This window comes from Bombus impatiens, unplaced genomic scaffold (genome assembly GCF_000188095.3).
Source record: "Bombus impatiens unplaced genomic scaffold, BIMP_2.2 scf_0064, whole genome shotgun sequence".
Taxonomy (NCBI): domain Eukaryota; kingdom Metazoa; phylum Arthropoda; class Insecta; order Hymenoptera; family Apidae; genus Bombus; species Bombus impatiens.
This window is the reverse complement of record NT_176483.1, coordinates 475546-496956: the sequence shown is the minus strand read 5'-3', so window position 1 is coordinate 496956 and position 21411 is coordinate 475546. Positions and strand designations below refer to the sequence as shown.

The window sequence follows — 21411 nt, the reverse complement described above, 5'->3', positions numbered from 1 at the left end:
GACGATGTACCAGCATCGTCGCCATCCTCGAGATCTAACCACCACTCGAGGCAGATGTCGCTTGCGTTGTCTCGAAATATCGAGACCGTCGTTATCGGAACTAATCGCCCGATATTTGTGGGTGGGCAGAACTCTAGAAGATACGGTGAAAGCCTGAACTTTAAGCTAAAACAGGGACTATCGTCTGTTTCGTGGTAGTCGTTTAATTGCCGTGACTGATTCCAACGTTCTTTCAACACCTTTTATTATTTAGGTATTTTCGATACTATTTCAGAAGACTAAGACTGTTACGTTGAAATATATGTTTGCAGCATATTGAAACAAGATTCGTTCTAGATGATGATTAGAGAAGGGCAAAATTGGGATAAGAATATGTTGAAGCAGTTTTGTAAAGAAATCGAACGATTCGATGTTAATGACGTGATATCTTTTTAACTGATCGTTGGCAAGCGCATCAACTATTCTATATAATATACTATCAACTATATAAGTTGAGATAAGTTAGGTTTTTAAAGCGATTTAGGCAAATCACGTTTTGGAGAAGATCGGTTTGTTTTGTTTTTTATTGAAAACAGATTAGAAGCAATTGCACGATCGAAATGTCACACGCAGACTAGTAAGAAAAAAGGGATACTATTAACAAAAGAACTTTGCTAAACGAGAGTCTATTATAACTTTAATAATCTTCCATAGTTTCTTCTAAATTACATTTGGAAGTCTGGATAATTAACTCCGTTTAAACATCTACCTCAGATTCCCCAATTAAAACAACTATACTCTCGAAACAATTACACCGTTCTGAACGAAACACGTAAAACTGCGATTCAAACTATAATGCTTATTATTACGATGCATCGTTATACACAAGCTTCTGATAATTCGATAGAAAAAAAAAAGAAAAAGAAAGAAGAAAGAAGTACACAAAGGAAGGAGAAGACGATGCGAAATGATGTAGTTGTCGAGGCTCGTGTAAAGGACAGCATTTCCACCGCTGACTTTCATAAATTTTTTCCAGCCGTGTCTTGGAAAAACAGATCCGAAGGTGGGCCTGAATCGTCGAGCCTGTGAGAGACTGACAAGAATTATTAGTGGGTGAAGGTAGCCAGTAGCTGAGCCGAGGATCAATACTAGGCAGACGTCCGTGCAGTGTGGTGGAGTGCACTTCTCCTACACAGCTCTAGGCTAGGCTAGAGCTAGGAAAGGCTGGGATGGAGGTTGGGTAAGGTTAGATCGTGAGATGTCTACGTAGACTCCGGTCCCCATAAACTAACTCGACTCGACGATGCAGCCACCACCATTGGGCTTCTACTTGGAAAAAAAGTATATTCTCTTCTCTTTTGTAGTCTTCGAGATACGTCCCTTTACGAGGATTACGTGTGTCGAAATTGATTTTAATGAACTATTAACGTTTTCATTTTTGTGAGAAAATATTATATGAAATCCGATCTGACGTGTAGGATATATAGGAACATTGAATTGGCAAAATAAAGTTGCTCTCAATGTATGATTCTTTCTTCGGATGCCGCTCTTGGTTCTTTAAGAAGCGTAGAATATCAAACGTTGCACGCGTTAACGTATACATTTTACAAATAATACAACTAACAATCGTACAACGAACACTTGTAATATATACTGATACTATTAGTGACCTAACTTCTAATCTGTAAAATTGGGGAAGCTATCTGTGCAGCGCTAGTCCACAATTTACTCTAACTTGGATATTAGCTAATCTTATTACCCATTTGTCAAATTATGCACGCTAAAAACGTGCTTCTTTTAATATTTTTGTTGATCTGCACGAAGAAATACATACATCCATTAAACTGCAAATTTCTTCTATTTCTGCGTATATAACTTGAACCGTGGAATAAAAACGTCCTACCTTCTCTTCTCGATTTCCTTTTCAACATGCAACTCTTCTTTCATCCTTTCCTCGTGCTACACAACTGGTAAGTACAAAGAAAGTCGAACAGGCTGATTAGCCGTTGGTACCCAACGAACCTAACAGACAGAGATTGAAAACTCGAAGCGAGAAAGAAATCACCTGCGCGCCTATGCGTCTTAATCCGTAACCATTACTCGCGCAGATTCAATTATTTTTAGACGCATGCGAAAGGAGACGTGACCTGATGCATCTTCCTGCGCGTGAATCCGCGCCGCGTGATCGCGAGACCGAAACTAACGCGTCGCTTTCCGTGCCACGGTTTTCCCCTTTTGTTCGCGTTCTTTTCCAATTAGCGAGCGTACGATTTTTTTTTAATTCGCGAGATGGGCCGCTGACAGATCCGTGCAAACTTTAGAACGGCTCGAAAGCGCGGGCAAATTGGCCTTTCAACATTCGACAATGCGTTGCGGTGCGACTGGTCGCGCGCATTCAAACATTACGATTTAACTCGCCGCGTTACGTCGCCGATCGCGCCATGAAAATTTAACCATTCGGTGTGTCGTGAAACATCAACGCTGTACCAGACCGAATCCAAGTCGATCGTATTTGCAATTAATCGTTTGGACGAACGAAGACTATCCGAGATACGAAAGTACACAGATACGTGTTAGGAGTAGAGAAAATTCTGGCCTTTCAATTCTGTGCTGTATCTTATTGAGACCGTTTCAGTGTCTGTATATGTTTTATTAAATTTAGGTATCGTATCGCTGTCTAACGCCACGATTTAATTTTGAAAATTATGAATTGCACAGGAATTGCGATATAATCGAAAAAGTAACTGTGAATACAACGGCTAATTAAATGTATATTTTATTTTTTTACAATTTACTATGAGAAAAAGATTGGAGAAGATTGGAGAAATTGTTTGTTCTCAATTCATTCATTTGTCGAACTTTTATCGTCTAAAAGCTCGAAATACGAAAGCTACAAAAATTATCGAAATATCGGATCAGAATGGTTAGAAAATGGAAAGAAAATCATTTATATCCTTTATATTTTTATATTTCAATATTGTTCTTATTTTAAGGAATCAAGAAGATTGACAATGGTTTATGGTTATATTTAATATGGAATTGAAATAAGAAATCTCGCACAGCAGTGAATCTCTCTTTATATTTTTCTCGAATTTGAGACATTTGTTAATTTTAGAAAAAACGCGTCGACTGAAAGTGTAGATAAGATTTGTGCACAGCTTCGTGCAAAGTACGAAACTAAAAGCAGAGAATCCTCTCCTACATCTGGTTTATGTACATATGTAAGTTGAAGAAAAAGAATCGCGGGAAAGAAACAAAGATTAAAAAGAAGTCGTCGGATCGTGGCTGGCGTATTTTACGATCTTGGCCGGATATATATGCATGCACAAGCGTACATACACGTATACTTAACCAGGAAGTAAAAATAATCTCGCGGAACGTAGTGCAAGAAGTTGTGAAAACTAGTTAAACCGCCCCAAGGTCGAGACCGTGAAACTCGTCCAATTCACGGTGCAATTCTGCGCACACATCCTTCGCTCGGATATGACAGGCTGCAAGATACAGTTCAGCTTATGCAATACCTGCTCGTAACTATGTAAAGCTATCAAAATCTACGATTTCATCGACATCGTAATTTTTTTTTAACATTTTCCAATGCGTAATTGCGATTTACGGTCGTTATATTTTTTTCCTTCTACCCTTTTATTGCAACATCGTTTTTCTATCCTATGAATGTAGTTGAAATGATAATCGTATTTAAAACATATTCTATTCAGACTTTATAATTATTATGTAGACGCTAGATATGTACAAATCGTCTAAATGATTTTTCGAAATAATTACGTAACACATTTAACTCGCGCTTTAAGATATCTAACAGCGTTCTTTGAATTATTTTTGACCGAACTCTTTTTTTTGCTATTTTCAGATTGAGACATAAAAAATCGTAGAATTGTAGCAACATGTACTTAATTTCCCTACCATGTCAAATTGGAAGCAAACGATGCAATCGGTGAACCACGAATCTGCAATCGATAGGCAGTAAAAAACCGCGATATGGTTGGAAACGTGGTATTGCTCGCCAGTGGACTGGCTGAGCGTATAACAGCTGCTACAATAAACGATATACACATACTGACACACGAGGTAACGGAGAAAGGAAGGTAAATCAGAAATCATCTCGTAAGCGGGGCAGACAACGTCGTTGGGTTTTCGCGGACACGCGAGGGTGCGCGTCAAATGGTAGGAGGGTACGAGCGGCTGCGTAGTCGGACGCACTCACACACAGGCGCGAATACTGATGATCATTCACGCCACTGACCTACTCTGTGCGGCGCGCTTAGCCCTCCAACGTGAGTGGGAAAGAAAGGGTGACCGGTGGGAGGAAGACAGCCACAAAATGACAAGAGGGTGAAACGAGAGGGTGAAACGAGTAGGTAAAGACGAGAGGGGAAAGAGTGAAGGAAAAGGAGGGACTAAGGGACGAAGAAAGTCGCATGGACGAGCGTGAAGAGGGAAAAAAGGGCGGAGGGGAAAGGTAGTAGAAAAATATCCGAAGGGAGAGAAATGGTGGACTCGGTGAGAAAAAGTGGAGAAGGAAGAAAGAAAGAAAGAAAGAAAGGGAAGAAGACGAGAAGGGTGGAGGAGGAGAAACCACCAGAGTGAGAAAGAGAGAGAGAGAGAGAGAGAGAGACAGACAGACAGAGTCTGTGTCTGGTCGACAGGTCTGGGCCTGCGTAACGACGCGTGCACGTCGGTGCAAGTACGACGATAGAGGGTTGAGAGTTGCAGCGAGTAGAAGGGTGTATCGGCGGGGTGAGAAGTGGTGGATGGAGTGGGGTTAGGTGGAGGCGAGTTGCAGGGGTGCAAGTCGACTGGTAGGTGAAGGGGCAAACGAAGGGGGAGGGCCAGGAATAGGGACGAGGGGTGGAAAGCGACCGAGGGGGGGCAGGGAACACGGAAGGCTACGATTGATCCGTGGTCGCCCTCCGTCCTCCCTATCCTCTTTCTCCCTTCTACCCTTTCATCCTACGCTGGCCCTCTTTGTCTCGTCGTCCGTCCCTCTTTCTCCCTAGCGTCACGACCTCACGAATTCATTGTGCACTTTTGCTCGTCCTTTTTCTCTCGGCAGCCATTAGCTGTCCGTTCGGCTCGCCTCTTATTAGCATAGTTGCAAATTCTATGCCACGACGCCCGGTGGTCTCCCCTTAACGCTTGATTGGAACCCCGACGCTTTGTGACGTGACAGGTACACACGTCCCTTCGAAACTAACACCGGTACCGCTTCGAAAGTATAAGCCTTTATACGCGCGTCGTTGGAAAAAGGAAATTTGGTCTTTTCACCGCCTAGGAAAACCAAGGTGACGATCGTTCGCCGCTCCACCATCGATATTTCAGAATTTACATAGCCTTGAAACCGCACGTACATACGTGACCACACGTAGGTGGCGGAATTCTTTTTAATCGATTCGAACAATGCAGAAAGATACCGCTGAACATGCCTATCGTTTATCTAAGAAAAGACCAAGCCCAATTAGAACGGCCGGGGTTCAACTTCTGGAATTCAATCGAGACAATTGGTTGTGGTTACCACACATTGTTCTGTTACATTGTTAATTTTAATGGGACTGATAGTTGTGTATTGGGGTAGTCAGCTTGGAAGATTTAATGGGTGCAGACTTGCAACGCAGATGCTTGATTCGTACGAGTTTCAGTGATCGGTTTCTGAAACGCAATTCCTCCACTGGCGATCCCTAGTTCGCACAACTTTACTTTACAAACGATATAAATTACGTTCGAATGGAATATACGTCATTTTACATATTCAAAATTATTGGTAAAATAAAAATTGATCGGTAATCGTTTAATTACTATAAGTCATTCTTTTTTTCTATTCAATTAAAACGACTATAAAAATTGATAATATCGTCACAGTGTTACCAGAAGTAGAATTTCAAACAAATTTTCTTCAATGAGATTTTTCGAAAGATTTATATAAATTGGGTCAACGTGTTTTGCCACGTATTACGCATCTATGAAATTAACGAATAGATATAGTGCTATTTAAAATTTCCAAAAGCGCTTCTAATAAAATGTGTGCTTATTAAAATAGCAGCATAATTAAGAATCGTAAGCGATAATTTAAAGCGACGATACGTAAAAAAGGAGGGAAAACAAAAAAAAATATTTCATTTAATATCGTAACCCTTCGCAGCTTTAACAGTCCATGCATCTTTGAAATCGTCTGGGAAATTAGTATTCCGTTCGGTATCCCTGATTGATGACATTGCGTTTATCGAGCGGCGTGCAGCAATGCACACAGATTATTCATCATATTAAAAAGCGTTTTCACAGGTCGCGCATTCATTCGAGTGTTACATTCCAATAAATGGAACTTAACAATCAGCCGTAGAAATTGGTACGCGCATGCTGCATGACGTATGCAGACGAGGCCAGCAACCACCGTAAACAGAATTATACAATACCGAACGTGCTACCATTAATTAGAGTAACTTTGTTGGCACGTGAGCGTGTGCGAGCGTGTTACGCGGCCGCGCTTTTATATTAATAGCGTGCGAAATGTTTTGACACCTCGACGCCGACTGCGGATTTTTAATTGAGACGTATCGCGGATCGCGTTTGTCGCCAGACGATTATAAACAATTTGGTCAACGATATAGTTCAATAAACGAGCATATCACATTCTTCGAACGAAAATTTAACTTGTCGATATATCTCGTTTTAAGCAAATTTTTCATGAATTACAATCGATAACGTTAAAATAGGAATTATAATTAATATTATTAAAAGTTGGCGTGATAAATGGTCGAGAGAATAACCAGAACAATATCGTATTTAATTTTTAGTCGTTCGAGAAGACGGAAGATCAGATTTCAATTTTTCACAGGTTCTCGGAGAATTCATGATAATAAGTGGTGAGACACCATCGATATCAGACATAGATCACGCGATACAGGCTGGCCTGGTTCTTGCGATAGAATATTAATTGAATGGACCAATAAACGGGTCTAGCATAAAAATGAGTTATCGATTTAGAGGATAGCAGGGAAAACACGCCGACATTTCTTACGTTGTTTCAAAGCGAGCAATCAGATGATTAAACGGTTACTCTAGTAAGTGTGTTTTATACGTTAAAAATTAGTCGAATAATATAGAAACGTTCGAACTCGCTAACATTTCAACGTTTGACATTTTAAAATACCATCCACATTGTTTACTCGAGACTAGACCGTAAGATTGGATTTATGAAAAAAAAAAAAGAAATCGTCCGTCATGTGTTATCGCTAGATGAAAAATTTCCCAGTACAATGACAACCGACTGACCGATGCAAATGTCACGAGGTGCTTATTACACAATCTCAAAATGAGCATTTTTAATAGGTCATCTAAGGTCTCAGATTAATCGCCTTTTCTTTCTTTTTATCCACGTAGTAATAAAGTGATTGTGTTCGCTGTATTTGAAAGTTGTTTATTTGATTCCCCAAGAAAAAGAAACGAACACGTGCGGGTAGATACGTGAACAGATACCTGCTTAATGAGTATGTAACAGGAATAGGCGTGCACATTTTGACCCAAGGATGCTTTCATGAGATTACAGTTAACGCTTGTTTCTGCACTATTTCACGACGCCAAGCTCTAACGATCACAGTCACCACACAGTGTTGCAATTTCATTAATCAACGTTTCACAGATTTCATCGAATCACGGTATAACATAGAACTCTTTAGATCTTTCAAATATTATCAGCAATGATGCTGGAAAAATACGCCGTTGCGGTATCAATACACACGTGCAGAGAATTGTACTTTATCGGCATGATACGAGCAAAACGTTCATTAAAAACATTGCAAATAGGTTATCGATGTGCATCCTTACGATCGTTCTAGTAACCATTGTTTTTTCACAATAGCAATTTACAAGATCTAGCTAGCGAATAGCTGACCTATTGAACGAATTACAGAAATAAATTTCCATATACGCAATTTAGTGTCTTATAAACGCTTTAATACAGCAGACGTAAACGAAACTCTAAAGAAAACTAGCATTTATAATACAATACATCTTTTACTATAATATATATACACTACTGTCGATAAATATTTGGACATCTGGCGTAATTCGATGATTATGATTAATTCTTTGCCTTTGACTGTAATCGAGGTACAAAAAATGTAATATAGTGTAAATCCAGAAGTCCGTCCAAGTGCGAGAGAAGAGGACAAAGGACAACGAATAAAAATTGCATCACTCGATCTCTGTATTTGTATGTAATGAACAGCTGACACTTCACAAAGCCAATATAAACTTTTAGATTATGACGAAACGCAATCTTCTATTATTTTCAGATTCTTCTTTTATTTATATATTAATTCGTATATTAACTATTGTTTTCATCGATGTACTAATTATATATGGTCGCCTGACACGAGATCCGAGACCGATAGTTATGTACAGTTTATATATTTGCAATAATTTGCAAATATAGAAGTATAGAACTTATGGACGTTAGTGTACGAAAGAATTTCAAGCTTGACAAAAGGATCAAACGATAAATATCGATGCACAGAGCGAATTAAAAGCAACGAAATCCGCGCAGCGGTGTCGCGTTATTGACAGAATTTCGCGAGAGAGAACTCGACAATATCCGGAGACGTGGAAAGCGCGCGAACACCATGACGCACCGTGAAAATTCAAACGACGAAACGTCCTTCCGGACGAGCGAAACGTTTTTCTATCGTTGGTACACGGGCGGCTGGTGTGTTGTGTTCGAGGCCCGTGTGAAAACCGACTTTTGTGCAGGTTCGCTGGTATCCGCGGACAATGAAACGTACTGTAGGCGGCAGGCAGGCGTTACGACGGCAAATCCGATTCACGCACTATCGACGCGTTACCTAATAGCGTATTACGTGGATGCAGATACACAAGCGACGTCACGTGCTCGACGAGGCACCTGCGCTCACGCAAAGCAAAAATAAAGGTGCGCGAGACGAAGTGTAGCAATTGCCACGGGCTGGCACACCAGCCGTCTCTCTCTCTCTCTCTCTCTCTCTCCCTCCCTCTCCCTCCCTCCCTCTCTCTCTCTTTCTCTTTCTATCTATCTACCTATCTATCTATCTATCTATCTATCTATCCATCTATCTATCTTTCTCTCTATCGCTCTCTTTCTGTGTTGAGTTCCGTTCACGCAACGCGCAATGCGTTACCTAAGAAAGCGTAGACGCGCAATTTCAACCGATCATCCCGTCAGCTCTACCTTCGCCGCCCTCTGATGCGGTCGATCTATGAAAAACAACGTGCACGTGGACGCGCATGCAACACCGGATCGATCTGCAAACAACGCCAGACAATAATCGCGTTTATCACGCGGGAAAATACCCGGTGAGTACCGCGCGACGAGGGTCACCGTAAAAACCAACAGCCATAATGAAGTATCAAGCCAGCTGGTTAGATGTTCTCTCTCTTCCTCCCCCTTTTTCTACCTTTTTCGGTGCAATTTCTCCGAGTGCACCGCCACCGCGTCGTTTCATCCTGTTACAGCGATACTAGACGCGCGTCGCTTTCCTGGACTAACGTCGTCGACGTGGCACGATTGTGTTTCCTCGCGACCAGGAAAAACCGCGGATAATGGAAACTATAGGAGTGCGGATGTTTAACGCGCGATTTAATTGTTGTTTGCGAAGGTTTTATAACGAAAGAAATTTTGATTGACAACTTTTGGAATTAACAAATGATATCTATTCGATTACCATTAATTTTTAGAAATATTTAATACTTAATCGAAATTGTTAGCACTTTTATCTGTAATATGCAATATCTTTATTTCCATACTTTATTATTTGTTTCATTTGTAGAGTAAAGATTTCTGAATTATATTTCGAATGTCGGTATCGGACATTTTTTACATTCTACAGAACACCTACGTAACGCGCGATTCTACGTCCCAGCGTGTAACGATGAAGATCGATAAAGGAAAAACTCGGGTGATTTGACGGAAATCGCAACAAAGTAATTTCATTCACACAGAGTTCTTCGCGTTGGCGTATCAAATGTGCTTCGCTATAGCATGCTCATAACTCATGTTCGTGCAACGTGTACACAAGAAGAAAGATTTGAAAAAGCCAAAGTATGCATAACTAGTTCCGAGTCTACACAATGCATAATTTATTAATCGTTGCGAGGATGCTACACAAACTTAAAAAGTGTCGCGACTACAGTTATCTCGAGCATTCCTTCCTATGTTTAACGCTATGCAAAGAAGCGTCGAAAATAAAAGAATTGCATCGTGATCGATCGAGAAACACCATTAAAAGAATGGCTGGGGGGGATTACGTGCGTTAACGTGCCACCGCATGGCCTTCTTTCATCGGATGAAGAAACTATTGACATTGAGGCAATTCAATTTGCACGATGGATTTGCGTTTAAACCGAGACGGCACGACTCGCCGTAAATTCCGGTTCTTACGGCGGCGATCACGAGCTATCAGCCTAGGAATAATTTATCGGCGACGATCGCATTAAAGTAGCTACAATGAAATTATTCCCCGCGGCGGTGTGCTTGTGTGCAGGTCCACGTGTGCGTATATAGACGCGTGATCTCGCGAGCTGGCTCGCTAGCAAACACGCGCGCGCGCGCGCCCTCTCGAGCACGCACGCGGCTGCCGCGAGCTTTACGGATGTAGTCGACAGTCGGACGCAATTAGTATTACCTAAGAATCTATATAGCCAGACGTATCGTAACAACTATATATTGCACGAAAAGTATACGTACTTACCTGCGCGCGGGAGTCCGCACATCGATATAGCAACGACATTCCGCGCCACCTGGCCGAACGCGTGTTTACTTTTTCTAATTCGAAGTCGCACGTGTCGCGCGTTCGAGGTCCCCTTCGTATTCCGATATGATTCTCTTGGTATTGAGCTCCTTCCGATCCTTTCTCCGATACCTGTACAAAAGATTGTTTCTTTTTCTCACTTTCTTTCTCTCTCCCACTCTCTCTCTCTCTCTTTCTCCCTCTTTCTCTCCCTTTCTTAAGAAGAAGGGTTTAAGAAAGGTTAGGAAAAATACGTGGACTTTTATTCGATACGAATATGGAAAAATGAGAATCGATTTTAGAGAGGGAGACAACGTTTCTCGATAGCCTTTGAAAGCCCGCGAAACTATCGAGCTTAACGCGAAAAGAAAAATCTGCATATAAATTTTAAGAAAGCATCTTCGTCTCGATGTTGCGTAGGCGATGTAACAAAAGGAAGAGGAAGGGGAAAATACCTGTGACAAATCGGGGCAGAATTGCACGCGAATATCTGTTCCGTCTGTGCATCTCTTTATCTTTCTCTTTCTATCTTCCTCTCTCTTGTATGCACGCACACGCGCTGTCTCGCGCTATCTTACTCCTATACTGTCTCTGTCGCGCACGTAAATTCGAGCTACGCCAGTCCAAACCGTGCGAAATTTCTAATTTCGAGGTCAGACGTGCGGCAAAGTACGTCCGAAATAATTACCTTCCGTGCTGCGTAAGACGTCAATGCGTTTGATATTCTTACACGATCTCCCCTCCCACCCTTAACACGACGAACAAGAGTTTTTTTGGTCCAACGACGCCTATGGCTCTACGAATCGCGAGATCTGCGAGGGAAACGTGCGCCGTCTCTGTATGTGTGGCTGTGCGCGTGAGCGTTTCACACCTGACTACTACGCTAGTCAAGCGAGCGACCGAAACAACATTAGATATTTATTAAATAATGATATCGACGTGAAACTTTTGCGTAAATTAGTTATATAACCGAATAGGATTTATCGTGGGCGAATTATGCTCGTGGGCGGTGCCGAATCGATTTATTTTGTCGGTAAAGTCTGCGCGGCGAACACGGTAGGTTAGTTGACCGCGGGGCCGAGCGAGCGCTGAGCTGACAGTAGGCCGGCGACGTCACAGTGGGCCGGTTGAGCCTTCCTTCGTTCGATTCAGGCAGGCTCTCTATTCATTTTACATGTAGCAAGGTAAATATTTCTATGCGAGTGTCCATTCGAATTCGTGGCTCCAAGTGCGTGCAATTGTCGGCAGCGATCTGTGATTACACGTTTCTCGTTATTTATTTCCTTTTTTTCAATTTTTTTTTTACGACGAAACACTTTTGCCGGGGTGTGAAAAAGAAGTTTTTTTTCCTCGTACGTGCCCGTTCCTGTTACATTTCACGACATTGACTGCTACTGCTACTGTTGTTGTTGTTGTCGCCGCTGCTGTTTGCTGTCACGAGCGATACCCGTGGAAAAAGCAGATAGATAGATAGAGAGGGAGAGAGAGAGAGAGAGAGAGAGAAAGAAAAAGAGCACCGTATCAGCTACGATTTTCTTCGATTCCATCGTCCGATACGCGAAAAAGAAAAAGAATACAAACACACGGCAGGACACGGAACACGCACTTTGCACCCGTTCATAGATCTCTCGTGCACGATCATTGGATTTCCCATCGAGAGAACGTCTCTGTCGCCCGAACAGCGCGCCCGAGACACGTGAAATCCCACGGTTGACAGTTACCCGTGGCGCGGACGCCAGTGGATCGTGAATCGTTTCTCGCAACGCATCGTAACCACGTTCGACGTTGATCGACCTTGTGCTGTTTAACTTTTGCCAAACAAATTTTTCAAAGCACTCGCGAACCGTCTATGATTCGCCAATTTCTTCGATTACTTCGACACAATCGTTGTTTGTCACTGTCATGCTACGAATCAAAGTGTTCACCACGTACGAGATCGCGAACGCATCGTACACGTTGATTAACACTCGTGAATCATTTCGAACGATCCGGAAACCGACTCCAAAAACGTTTTTGGCACGAGCGATAGGCTGGCCAGGAAAAATTCGTTACGCCGCGCATCGATACACGAAGACACGTGACAAGTGAATAGTGAAGTACGATAATCGATTACAGCGACAGTGTGCGATTCTAGCGATATCTCGACGATCTGTCGCAGATCTGAAAAAGTAACGCGTATCCGCGATCGCGTAACGCGCCGCGAATCAATCGGAAAAGCATATCGGCGCGGTAACGGCGCGCTCAAACGCGGAGAAAAGTAAACAAAAGTTAAACGCACTCGTGAAAGCAACGTCGGTCGATCGTGTCACCGATTAAAAGCAGCATTGACGTAGAGGAAGATTCCCGTGGAATTTCGTGGCCGGGACGCGGTTCGATGCAAAGTGTCGAAGATCGTCAAGTGACGGATCGAGAGGAGTGCGTCGGCAACACACATTATGAGACAGCGTACATGAGTAACTTGGTGAAAAACGCATCGACGACGCATCTCTTGAAATGACAACCGGAGAGACGTCAAAAGTGATAGCTTTCGAAAAGTTGGCTGGAACAGTACGTAATAAGCTCCCTAACCTAGCAAGCTTTCTTACCTAACCTATACTCGACGGTGCGGCTTGGCCGCTGACAAGCGTGCGACAAGTGAGTTTTGCGTTCGATTGCGAACGAAATGTCGTGTATAAAAACCAGTCACGAACGACATGCTGGATCGGATCGAATCGAACGAGGAAAAGAACGCGAGGCAGTCCGTGGTTCGTTCGAAACGCGTCTCGATTGGTGTTGAAGCGAAAACGTGAGGCAAAGAGTGCGTGTTCCGTGAGCCGCCAACGGCGGGACGAAAATATCACACGTGCGTCGGGAGAGTAAGCCGAGATTTTTGGAAGACGACGCCAGTCAAGTGGGCGATCGGTGAGCACTGCTTCTCGGGTGAGCGACCAAATAACAAATTAAAAAAATCTCTCTGAATACCAGAGAAGGAGAAGAATCTTCGTGGGGTATCAGGTAGATGATTCTCCTCCAAACCGCGAGAATCGGACGGTTAGTCTCGCGTGTCACGCTGTCACACAAGTTTCTCCGCATCCTCGAGTCGCTTCTCTCGGACACGTCTGTTTATTGACAGCTCGAAATTCCTGTGACTCGTGCTCGCCCACGATCGGTTCAATTTTAACCGACACGCGAGACCAGTCGTCCGCTAATGATAAAGTCGATCAACATCTACTGTTAGGTTCGAAAGCTCATACGTATACATATACACCTACGATGTCTCGTTCGTCGGGAGATCACGTTCTGTCGTTCCGTTTCTACAAGATTATGGTAACAGTGACGAAATGCGACTTCCTCGACGTTGCGGAAAGCACCGCGAATCCTGAATCGGTAAATGATAGTCTAGTTTCTGTGAGAGAAAGAGAGAAAAGGTATTTGAGGGCGAGAGCGTGGGTGAACCTCTTTCAGTCGTACGGCCCTGCATGCTAAACAGCATAGACGTTTGACGTTTCGTGAAGGTCGCGTGCTGTAGCACTTTCCTTCTCGCACCGTCGACCGTGTCTGTGTCTATCTCTCTCGCATGCACACCGTCTCTATCGCGTACTCTTTCTCTCTCCCTCTATCTGTCTCGCTGCAACCTTAACCGTCTCTGTTCTACCACGTCTTTTCCGTCGTCGTTTCTCCGTTGCCCGCGTCTATTGCGTCCATCCGTCTCGTTCTACGCACATACACGCACACGTTATATACCTACCGTTGGACGTTTAACGATCGTTACGCGTTGAAATTGTCGCGGCTCATTGCTTTCCGGGAAGTTCCGCGAATTTTCCACGAAGTTGCCGCGTCCCGTGGCTGCCGCACGCGCGTTCCGCGTCCCCACGCGGATTTTCACGTTATCGACGCGTACGTGACATTGAAGATCTTCAGAGGAAATCGTTGGCAGCGCGGTTTATACAGGGTGACGCCAATAAAAATATCGTTTCTTAACAAAATCCGGACGGTTTAGATTTCTTCAACGTTGCGAAAAGTTTTCTGTTTTGTTTTCCTTCCTTTCTTTTCTTTTTTATCTTTTTTAATATTGATTGCTAGCATCAGATTGCTTGGGAAAGTTGTAGGTAATTCGATAGTTAAGAAAAATTTAGGTAGAATCAGACATTTTATTATCTGCAACCTTACGAGTATCTTGTTGAAGAATATTTCATCCTTCTTGGTAATAAATTATTTAACATAGTTTTTCTAGGCCTCTAGATATACATAAGTCCTGCTTAGAGTATTTACAGTTCTTTTCGAACGTCCAATTGTTATGACCAATTTGTTACGAGCCCCTCATTTCTGTTTTATGTAGATATTTAATGTTTATTACATTTTAAGTAGCATTTAACACGCTCCTATTGTATCTAACTTCATGAAGAATTTTTTTATTACGTAAATCTAATTATCATGTAGAATTAAACAACATTCGGTACTCCTTTTATCGTGTTAAATGAAGAAAATATGACAAGTTCATTTTCTAATATTTATCACTCTGTGACCGCAAAAAAATTATTTCAACATGAAGTTTTTGGAAAAAAATGGTCTGATAGATTCAAAGATATGCCATTTATAAACGATGGTAGTTTACATATCGTATTAGTAATATTAGATCACATTAACATTCTTAACATTTAAAAAATGTTCAGGACGACGAATGACAAAAACACGTATTTCATTCTAAAGTCAAATGAGAAGATTATTCTAACGTGGAATTAGTTGACAAAATATTGAATATAAACATTATTGTTTTATAGAAGGTTTATCATTTTCTTCGCTCGAGATTTCCAAATGAAATATTCTACATTTATGACAAAAATAACTCAGTTTACGGGCTAGAATTAGCTTTTCATTGATTACACGTTTCAACAAAAGAAATCGATGGTAACGTTCGATCGATGTTAATGTTCGATTATGACGATACGTTTAGAAAGCACTTTCGTTCGTTTCGAAAACCGCGTTCGCGATTGTTGCAGCGGCTTGGGAAACGCGTGCGAAGTTACAGCCCACACTCTCCGTGAATTCACTTTCTACGCGGCCGAATAAATCAGGAAAATCTGTTACGATATACGAGGCGTTGCTACGGATGTAGTATCACATATTGCCCTTTTTACGTTGACACGCTGTGTTACATATTATGCGAAACAGTATTTGTCGAGTTGAGAAATTCGACGTCGAGAAAGTTATATACGTTTCGTACTGGTCGTCGCGGGATCGAGGAAACTTGTCTCTCGGAACCGCACGAGTTGCGTGAGTTTAGATCGATCTTAATTTTCACGAGAAAAAGGAATTAATGTGGAATTAACGTGTTTTCAGCTATTAGGATACTAGAAAATTTACATTTTGGGCAATTTTTATTAGATAATGACCGAGGAAGATGTTCGAACACTTGCAGACATATTTTATAAATACGTGTTATACGAAACACTGAAATTTCATTATCATTCTTACTAATAGATTCAAGTATCCTGATCATGTTAGTATCTAAAGTTTGAGACAAATCTTATCTATTTGACTAAATGTAACATTTTAAAAGAAAATTAAAGTCATGTTTTCTTCGACGAATAATTCTCATATTTCTTATTGCCGTGTTCTTTACTGTCAAATGAATTCGATGCACTGTCGTGCATGTGTGCAATTATGTCATCCGCCAACAAGGAATAACTTTATATAACTAGATCATCTTTTTCTTTGAGAATATTAATACTAATGAATATAATTTAGAAATAATGGAGTCGATCGGTTTACCTTTCAAGCAGTTCATACGATATTGAAAACGTAAAAATCTATCGCACTTGCACAATAACGTGATTTTATTTTAACGTGAAATATACAAATTTTCAAAGGAAATTATGTCGTTACAAACTTATCGTTATACAGAACAAAATTTTCCTTTCCTGAATGAAAGTGCAAAAACTATAACACCTTAGGATTCCAGTGATCGTAATGTTGCAAAGTTTGAACGGTTCAAAAGTTGTCCAACGCTTAAACACAGATATTTCATACCGTACGAAATAGCAAATATATTTTCGCTACGTTTCACACCGCAAAAGACTTATCGAAACATTACAGAGTTGATGAAACCGTATTTTACATCTCTTAGCTTTGAATCTCGAAATCATACCTTTCTATAGCACGGTGAATCTTTATTTAGCCGCTGATACTCGCTGTTAAATATACATTTTCATATCTCGCAACGTAATTGCTGACTCTTACGAACATTTTACATTCCGTTCGATTCGAAAGCGAACTAAACAAAACCGCCTGTCTAACAGTACTCGTGCGCCGAATGTAACAATGTATGTATAACGAACGTGTATGATCTTATCAGAATTCAGAGCACGATAATTACAGTTGTTGCATCGCTGTCTAATTTTGGTTTTTCTTAATCGAGCATCGCATTCCATCCGCGCCGCTTCAAAAGAAGACCAGAAAGAAAAAACCACAAATTAAATTCCTTTCGCCGCGAGAACTCGAAGAAAAGTACGTACACACTTGATGAAAAGTACGAAACTTCTCCTACAGTACGAAACTGGCCGCGATTATGAGAAAGTTCTCGAGATTTTTACTGGGAAAAATCAGAAAGAAAGAGGATAACAGAGTCGGCCACGGTTTATCGAACGATAACGTGGTTTTTCGCATCATATACAATGCTTATACATTAATACTGCCGATACTAGTTACATGTTTTATCCGTCACTTTGAAATATTCGAGAAAATTGTACTTTCGCCATTTTCTTTCTATCGTATCAGTTTTTTCTTGTCTAATTTAAAATATTTATTTGTCATCTCGTCGAGCCGGAGCTTCGTACCCTATAGGATAATTATTATACGCGTGTACACAGGCAGATAATTTAGGCACGTATTATTAACGCTGCTGGGACTTCCAAATTTTGATATTTCAATTTTGCTCACGCTTTAGCATCCAAAGGAGATTTTTAATATTCGAAGAAAATATTTAACATAAAATCGGAGCGAAAATTCATGCATATCCGTAACGATTTTCTCGTATATTACATAAACTAGAGATACTTTTTAGCGTTAGAAAGATACAATCGGTAAACGATTGAAAGAACGTTCGTGTTAACGTAACAATTAAGTAACGATTAAATATCCCAGGTATGTGTTTTAATATAGAAAACACTTGGGATTGTTTTTAATTCATAGTTTTAAATATGTAAATTAAAGAGAAAAATATCGAGATAATAGAAGTGAAAGGTAGAAAAATTCGTCGAGAAATTGAAGAATTTTCTTACTTGCCACGGTAACACACTGCTACAATAAAATGTTATATCTGCGTTTAAATTTGGAACTATCTAACTTGGTAGATGATAGATACATAGAAGATTATAATCTAGCAAAGTCATCTGAAAAGCACTTAGAAATTTATACGTACAAACCAATTAGACTGTTGTTAGATCTCTAAGAAACACGTACACTTAACTTTACTTAAAAGATAAATAAGGAACTTCAAATATTTTAACATAGATTGAAAAATGGCAGAAAATGCCAGATAGCATATTTTAACTAAGCAGGTCAGAATAGATTCAGACAGAAACGTGTCAGAGAATCAGCTGTTGGCACGTCCGATGGTCGGTGTAAATCATGCGTTTTAGAGAGGCGCGCGTCGCTTGAAGAATACGAACGGCAACACGTTTTGTGGAAACACAAAAATAGCGTCAGCTGGTCCGTTACGAAAAATAGCGTGCCGTTTTGTACATTTTTTGGACTGATTAATACGCGAAGACATTCCTTGGCCGACCATTCGGGTCATTAACCACTGGCAAATAAAAAAAAAACTGACCAGAGGTATAGTTTTGTGACGATTTTTTCGTGGTACACTTGTCTAGTACTCTGATTTCTTGGCATCTGATTAGCGATGATAGGATTCGTTTGTAGTTACGCGCATACTGTCAGTGTATAATATATTTTTATATATGAAGTGCAGTATTAATTTAATACGATAGTTTGATAAAACAAATAGGAATAAATAATAAAAGTAGTATGTCATAGTTCTAATTTTAATTTTAGTTAAGTATGGCCATACGTTTATTCATTTTCCTAAAACTATAAAGAACACTGTTAACATAAAATACGAAATGTTTCTCAAACGATAACAGTGCAATAGTCCGTACAAATGGGACACGCTCCCGCTTTATCATCAAAACTGAATCAAACATTTGTTACACTTGCTGTGTACAAAACTCTATCGATCATATCCTAATCACCTGTTCCAAATACAAACCACGACCCATCAAATTCGTTCAACGTGTTACGAAAAGGAAACTACGGCAAGAAAGTTCTAGACTTTCTGAGAGATATTGGTTTTATTTCAAAACCAGCATTCTGCCTGTGATCACTAATAACTGACGTGTCTTTAAACATATAATGAAAAAGACAAACGGCAGAAATTATGTTGGTTTGCGGAAAAATCGAACAAACGAAAAAAGCCACGTTATAGGACGTTGTTTAAGTTTGGATAACAAAATGGTGAGCAGCGAGATCGATGTTACGATTAAATTCCTACGAAATATTTGTAAACATCCGCGTTCGATAGAGATCTTCGATAACGCAAAATCGGACTGTTTCGCGGTATTCGTGGATCAGCGTGAGAACGTAGCGAGAAATTTGCATAGACCGCATACCATCCGCGATCTAGTCTCATTTTCAACTGTAGGAAATTATCATCGAATAACGACAGAGAAAAAAAAAGGAAGAACTAAAGGTACGGAGAGGTTTTGATAAAAAAAGGAAACATATCGCTGTTTCAAGAGATGGTCGTTCTCACGATTTACCGGGAAGCACACGCGAATCGGTGTATACTATCGTTTAAAAACATCCGGATATTTGCTTATTCCTGACAACGTGTGTTTTAGTTATAAAATTACGAATAAATCGAGTCGAAATGATTTTATTCTTTTCAATTAACGTGGCTACGCATGATGAAATATCGTGATAAAATATCGCGATAGAACCTAGAAGCCTAAACACAAACATAGGCCCACAGTGGCTCGCAAAAGTATTTGAACACTTGCAAAAAAGTATTTGAACAATACTTACGATCGGTAGTGTACGTGCATTTACTCACATTCTTACGGGTTATCGATTTATAATCATAATCGGAGCAGATAAGAGGCAGCCGCTTGCGGAGATATCGTTCATTTAAAACGCTGTTCGCAAATGAACGACGTTTCAGCGACAGTGTAAAACATCGTATCGTCCTGACTCGATAGATATTTAGATACTTCGATGCGAATGGCAGATTGTACGCGACACTTCGCAACGATCGCGTTCGCGCGCTTTTCATCAGCCGTCGCGCGTGATCGTTCCTGCGCGATCGTTCGAAATTATCGTGCCGCCGCGTGGATGCTTCTTGCAAATTACGATGAACAGAATTTTTTCTACCTTGGTAATATTGCTTGATAACTCGTGTGCTAAATTCCGCGTGATCTTTTTTATTTGCAGAGAAAAATTGCAGTTCGACTTAGATTTAGAATGTTAACGTTATGACGACCGATGACGCTACGGTAACGTCATGAGAATGTTGGCTATTTTTGTGCAACATTTATTTATTTATTACATCTATTAGTTATGCATCTACTAATAGCTACTTTTCAAACGTTCCAGTCATTCATCATTTTTTCAAAAAAAAAAAAAAAAATTCATTCAGAGTTCTAATGAAATGCTTGAAAATAGTTTTCTCTAGGAAACTGACCATTTCCTTCTTCGTCGAGGATGATTTTATAAATCTTCAAGTAAAAATATCGTATTTTTACGTACAATTCATAATTTCGTTGATGGCTGTTCTCATTCTTGTTCGAAATTCTTCTTTTCTGTTAGTTTTTAGAGGACGGACTCGAAGTTTGATTTTTAAGCATTCAGAGGTTCGGAACGTTAATAAAACAACGAGGAGTATTGCATTTTATGTGTTCAAGTATCATCTATGATTTCATTAATCTCTGTTTTCATTCTTGTGAGGAATGTAGTCTCCGTAACATTTAGAATGTTATGTTAAGCGCAGGAAGAAAGAATTCCGTGATCTTAATGGAATGCTTAATTAGAAATGCCTTCTATGAAAAATCGACTGTTTACTTTTTTGTAAGGGAAAATATCGTATTTTATTTAGCCAGGAAACATTTATAATATCGCTTAATATCGGTCTTAGTAGCGGAATTTTATTTCTATATGCAGTTAACAGCTCGTCGTTTACTATCGCGAAAACAAAAATTGTCCTATTAGTCGCAATTAATAAAGTTAACCTTTTCCCACAGGTTAAACAGAAATTTCGCTCTAAGAGCTTTATATTTTGTATTTTATCTGTACTAGCGACGCACAGTCGATTACTCTTCATCGGTAAATCGGAAAATACTTTCTTACTAAGCAACCCAAAACATCGATCCTCCCCCCTCCCCCCTCCCTCCTTCCGCACAAAACTACGGACAATACAGTTAAAAGCTCGTCGTTTAACACTAGGGAAATGCAACGACAACAAACTGAACGGTGACCGGCATTCGGTTAACGCGTCCCATCGAGTACAGGCGCGCGTATCGAAATCGCGAAACAAATGGAGCCGACGGAACGCAAAAAGAATAGAGCGCGCGGTAACGGATAGGCCGTCGACGCTCGGTGGTTGTCGTCGTTTCGTGGGCGCCCGCGG

The 21411-nt window shown here is 40.6% G+C and overlaps 2 protein-coding genes across 6 annotated transcripts in view; one reads left to right on the top strand and one right to left on the bottom strand.

Annotated features, from left to right (window-relative positions):
- LOC105682074 overlaps positions 1–12938 on the bottom strand; it is a 115746-nt gene extending 102808 nt beyond the window's left edge. Inside the window, exons 1-2 of one of the 4 annotated variants that reach the window (XR_002948005.2) lie at positions 11440–11606; positions 10713–10883 (exon numbers count right to left, since the gene is read on the bottom strand). Coding sequence is in view for 3 of the 4 variants with exons in the window: in XM_012394006.3 (XP_012249429.1) it covers positions 10709–10883; positions 11207–11258 (227 nt within the window). In the remaining variant the exon portion in view is untranslated. Of the gene's footprint in view, positions 1–10708; positions 10884–11206; positions 11615–12357 lie in introns of those variants that run through there. The other 3 variants (XM_024372435.2, XM_012394006.3, XM_024372436.2) reach the window with 3 other exon arrangements.
- LOC100742853 (protein bric-a-brac 1-like) overlaps positions 11851–21411 on the top strand; it is a 110524-nt gene continuing 100963 nt past the window's right edge. Inside the window, exon 1 of one of the 2 annotated variants that reach the window (XM_012394003.3) lies at positions 11851–11935. The gene's annotated coding sequence lies outside the window, so the exon portion shown is untranslated. The remainder of the gene's footprint in view (positions 11936–21411) is intronic. The other variant, XM_012394005.3, reaches the window with a different exon arrangement.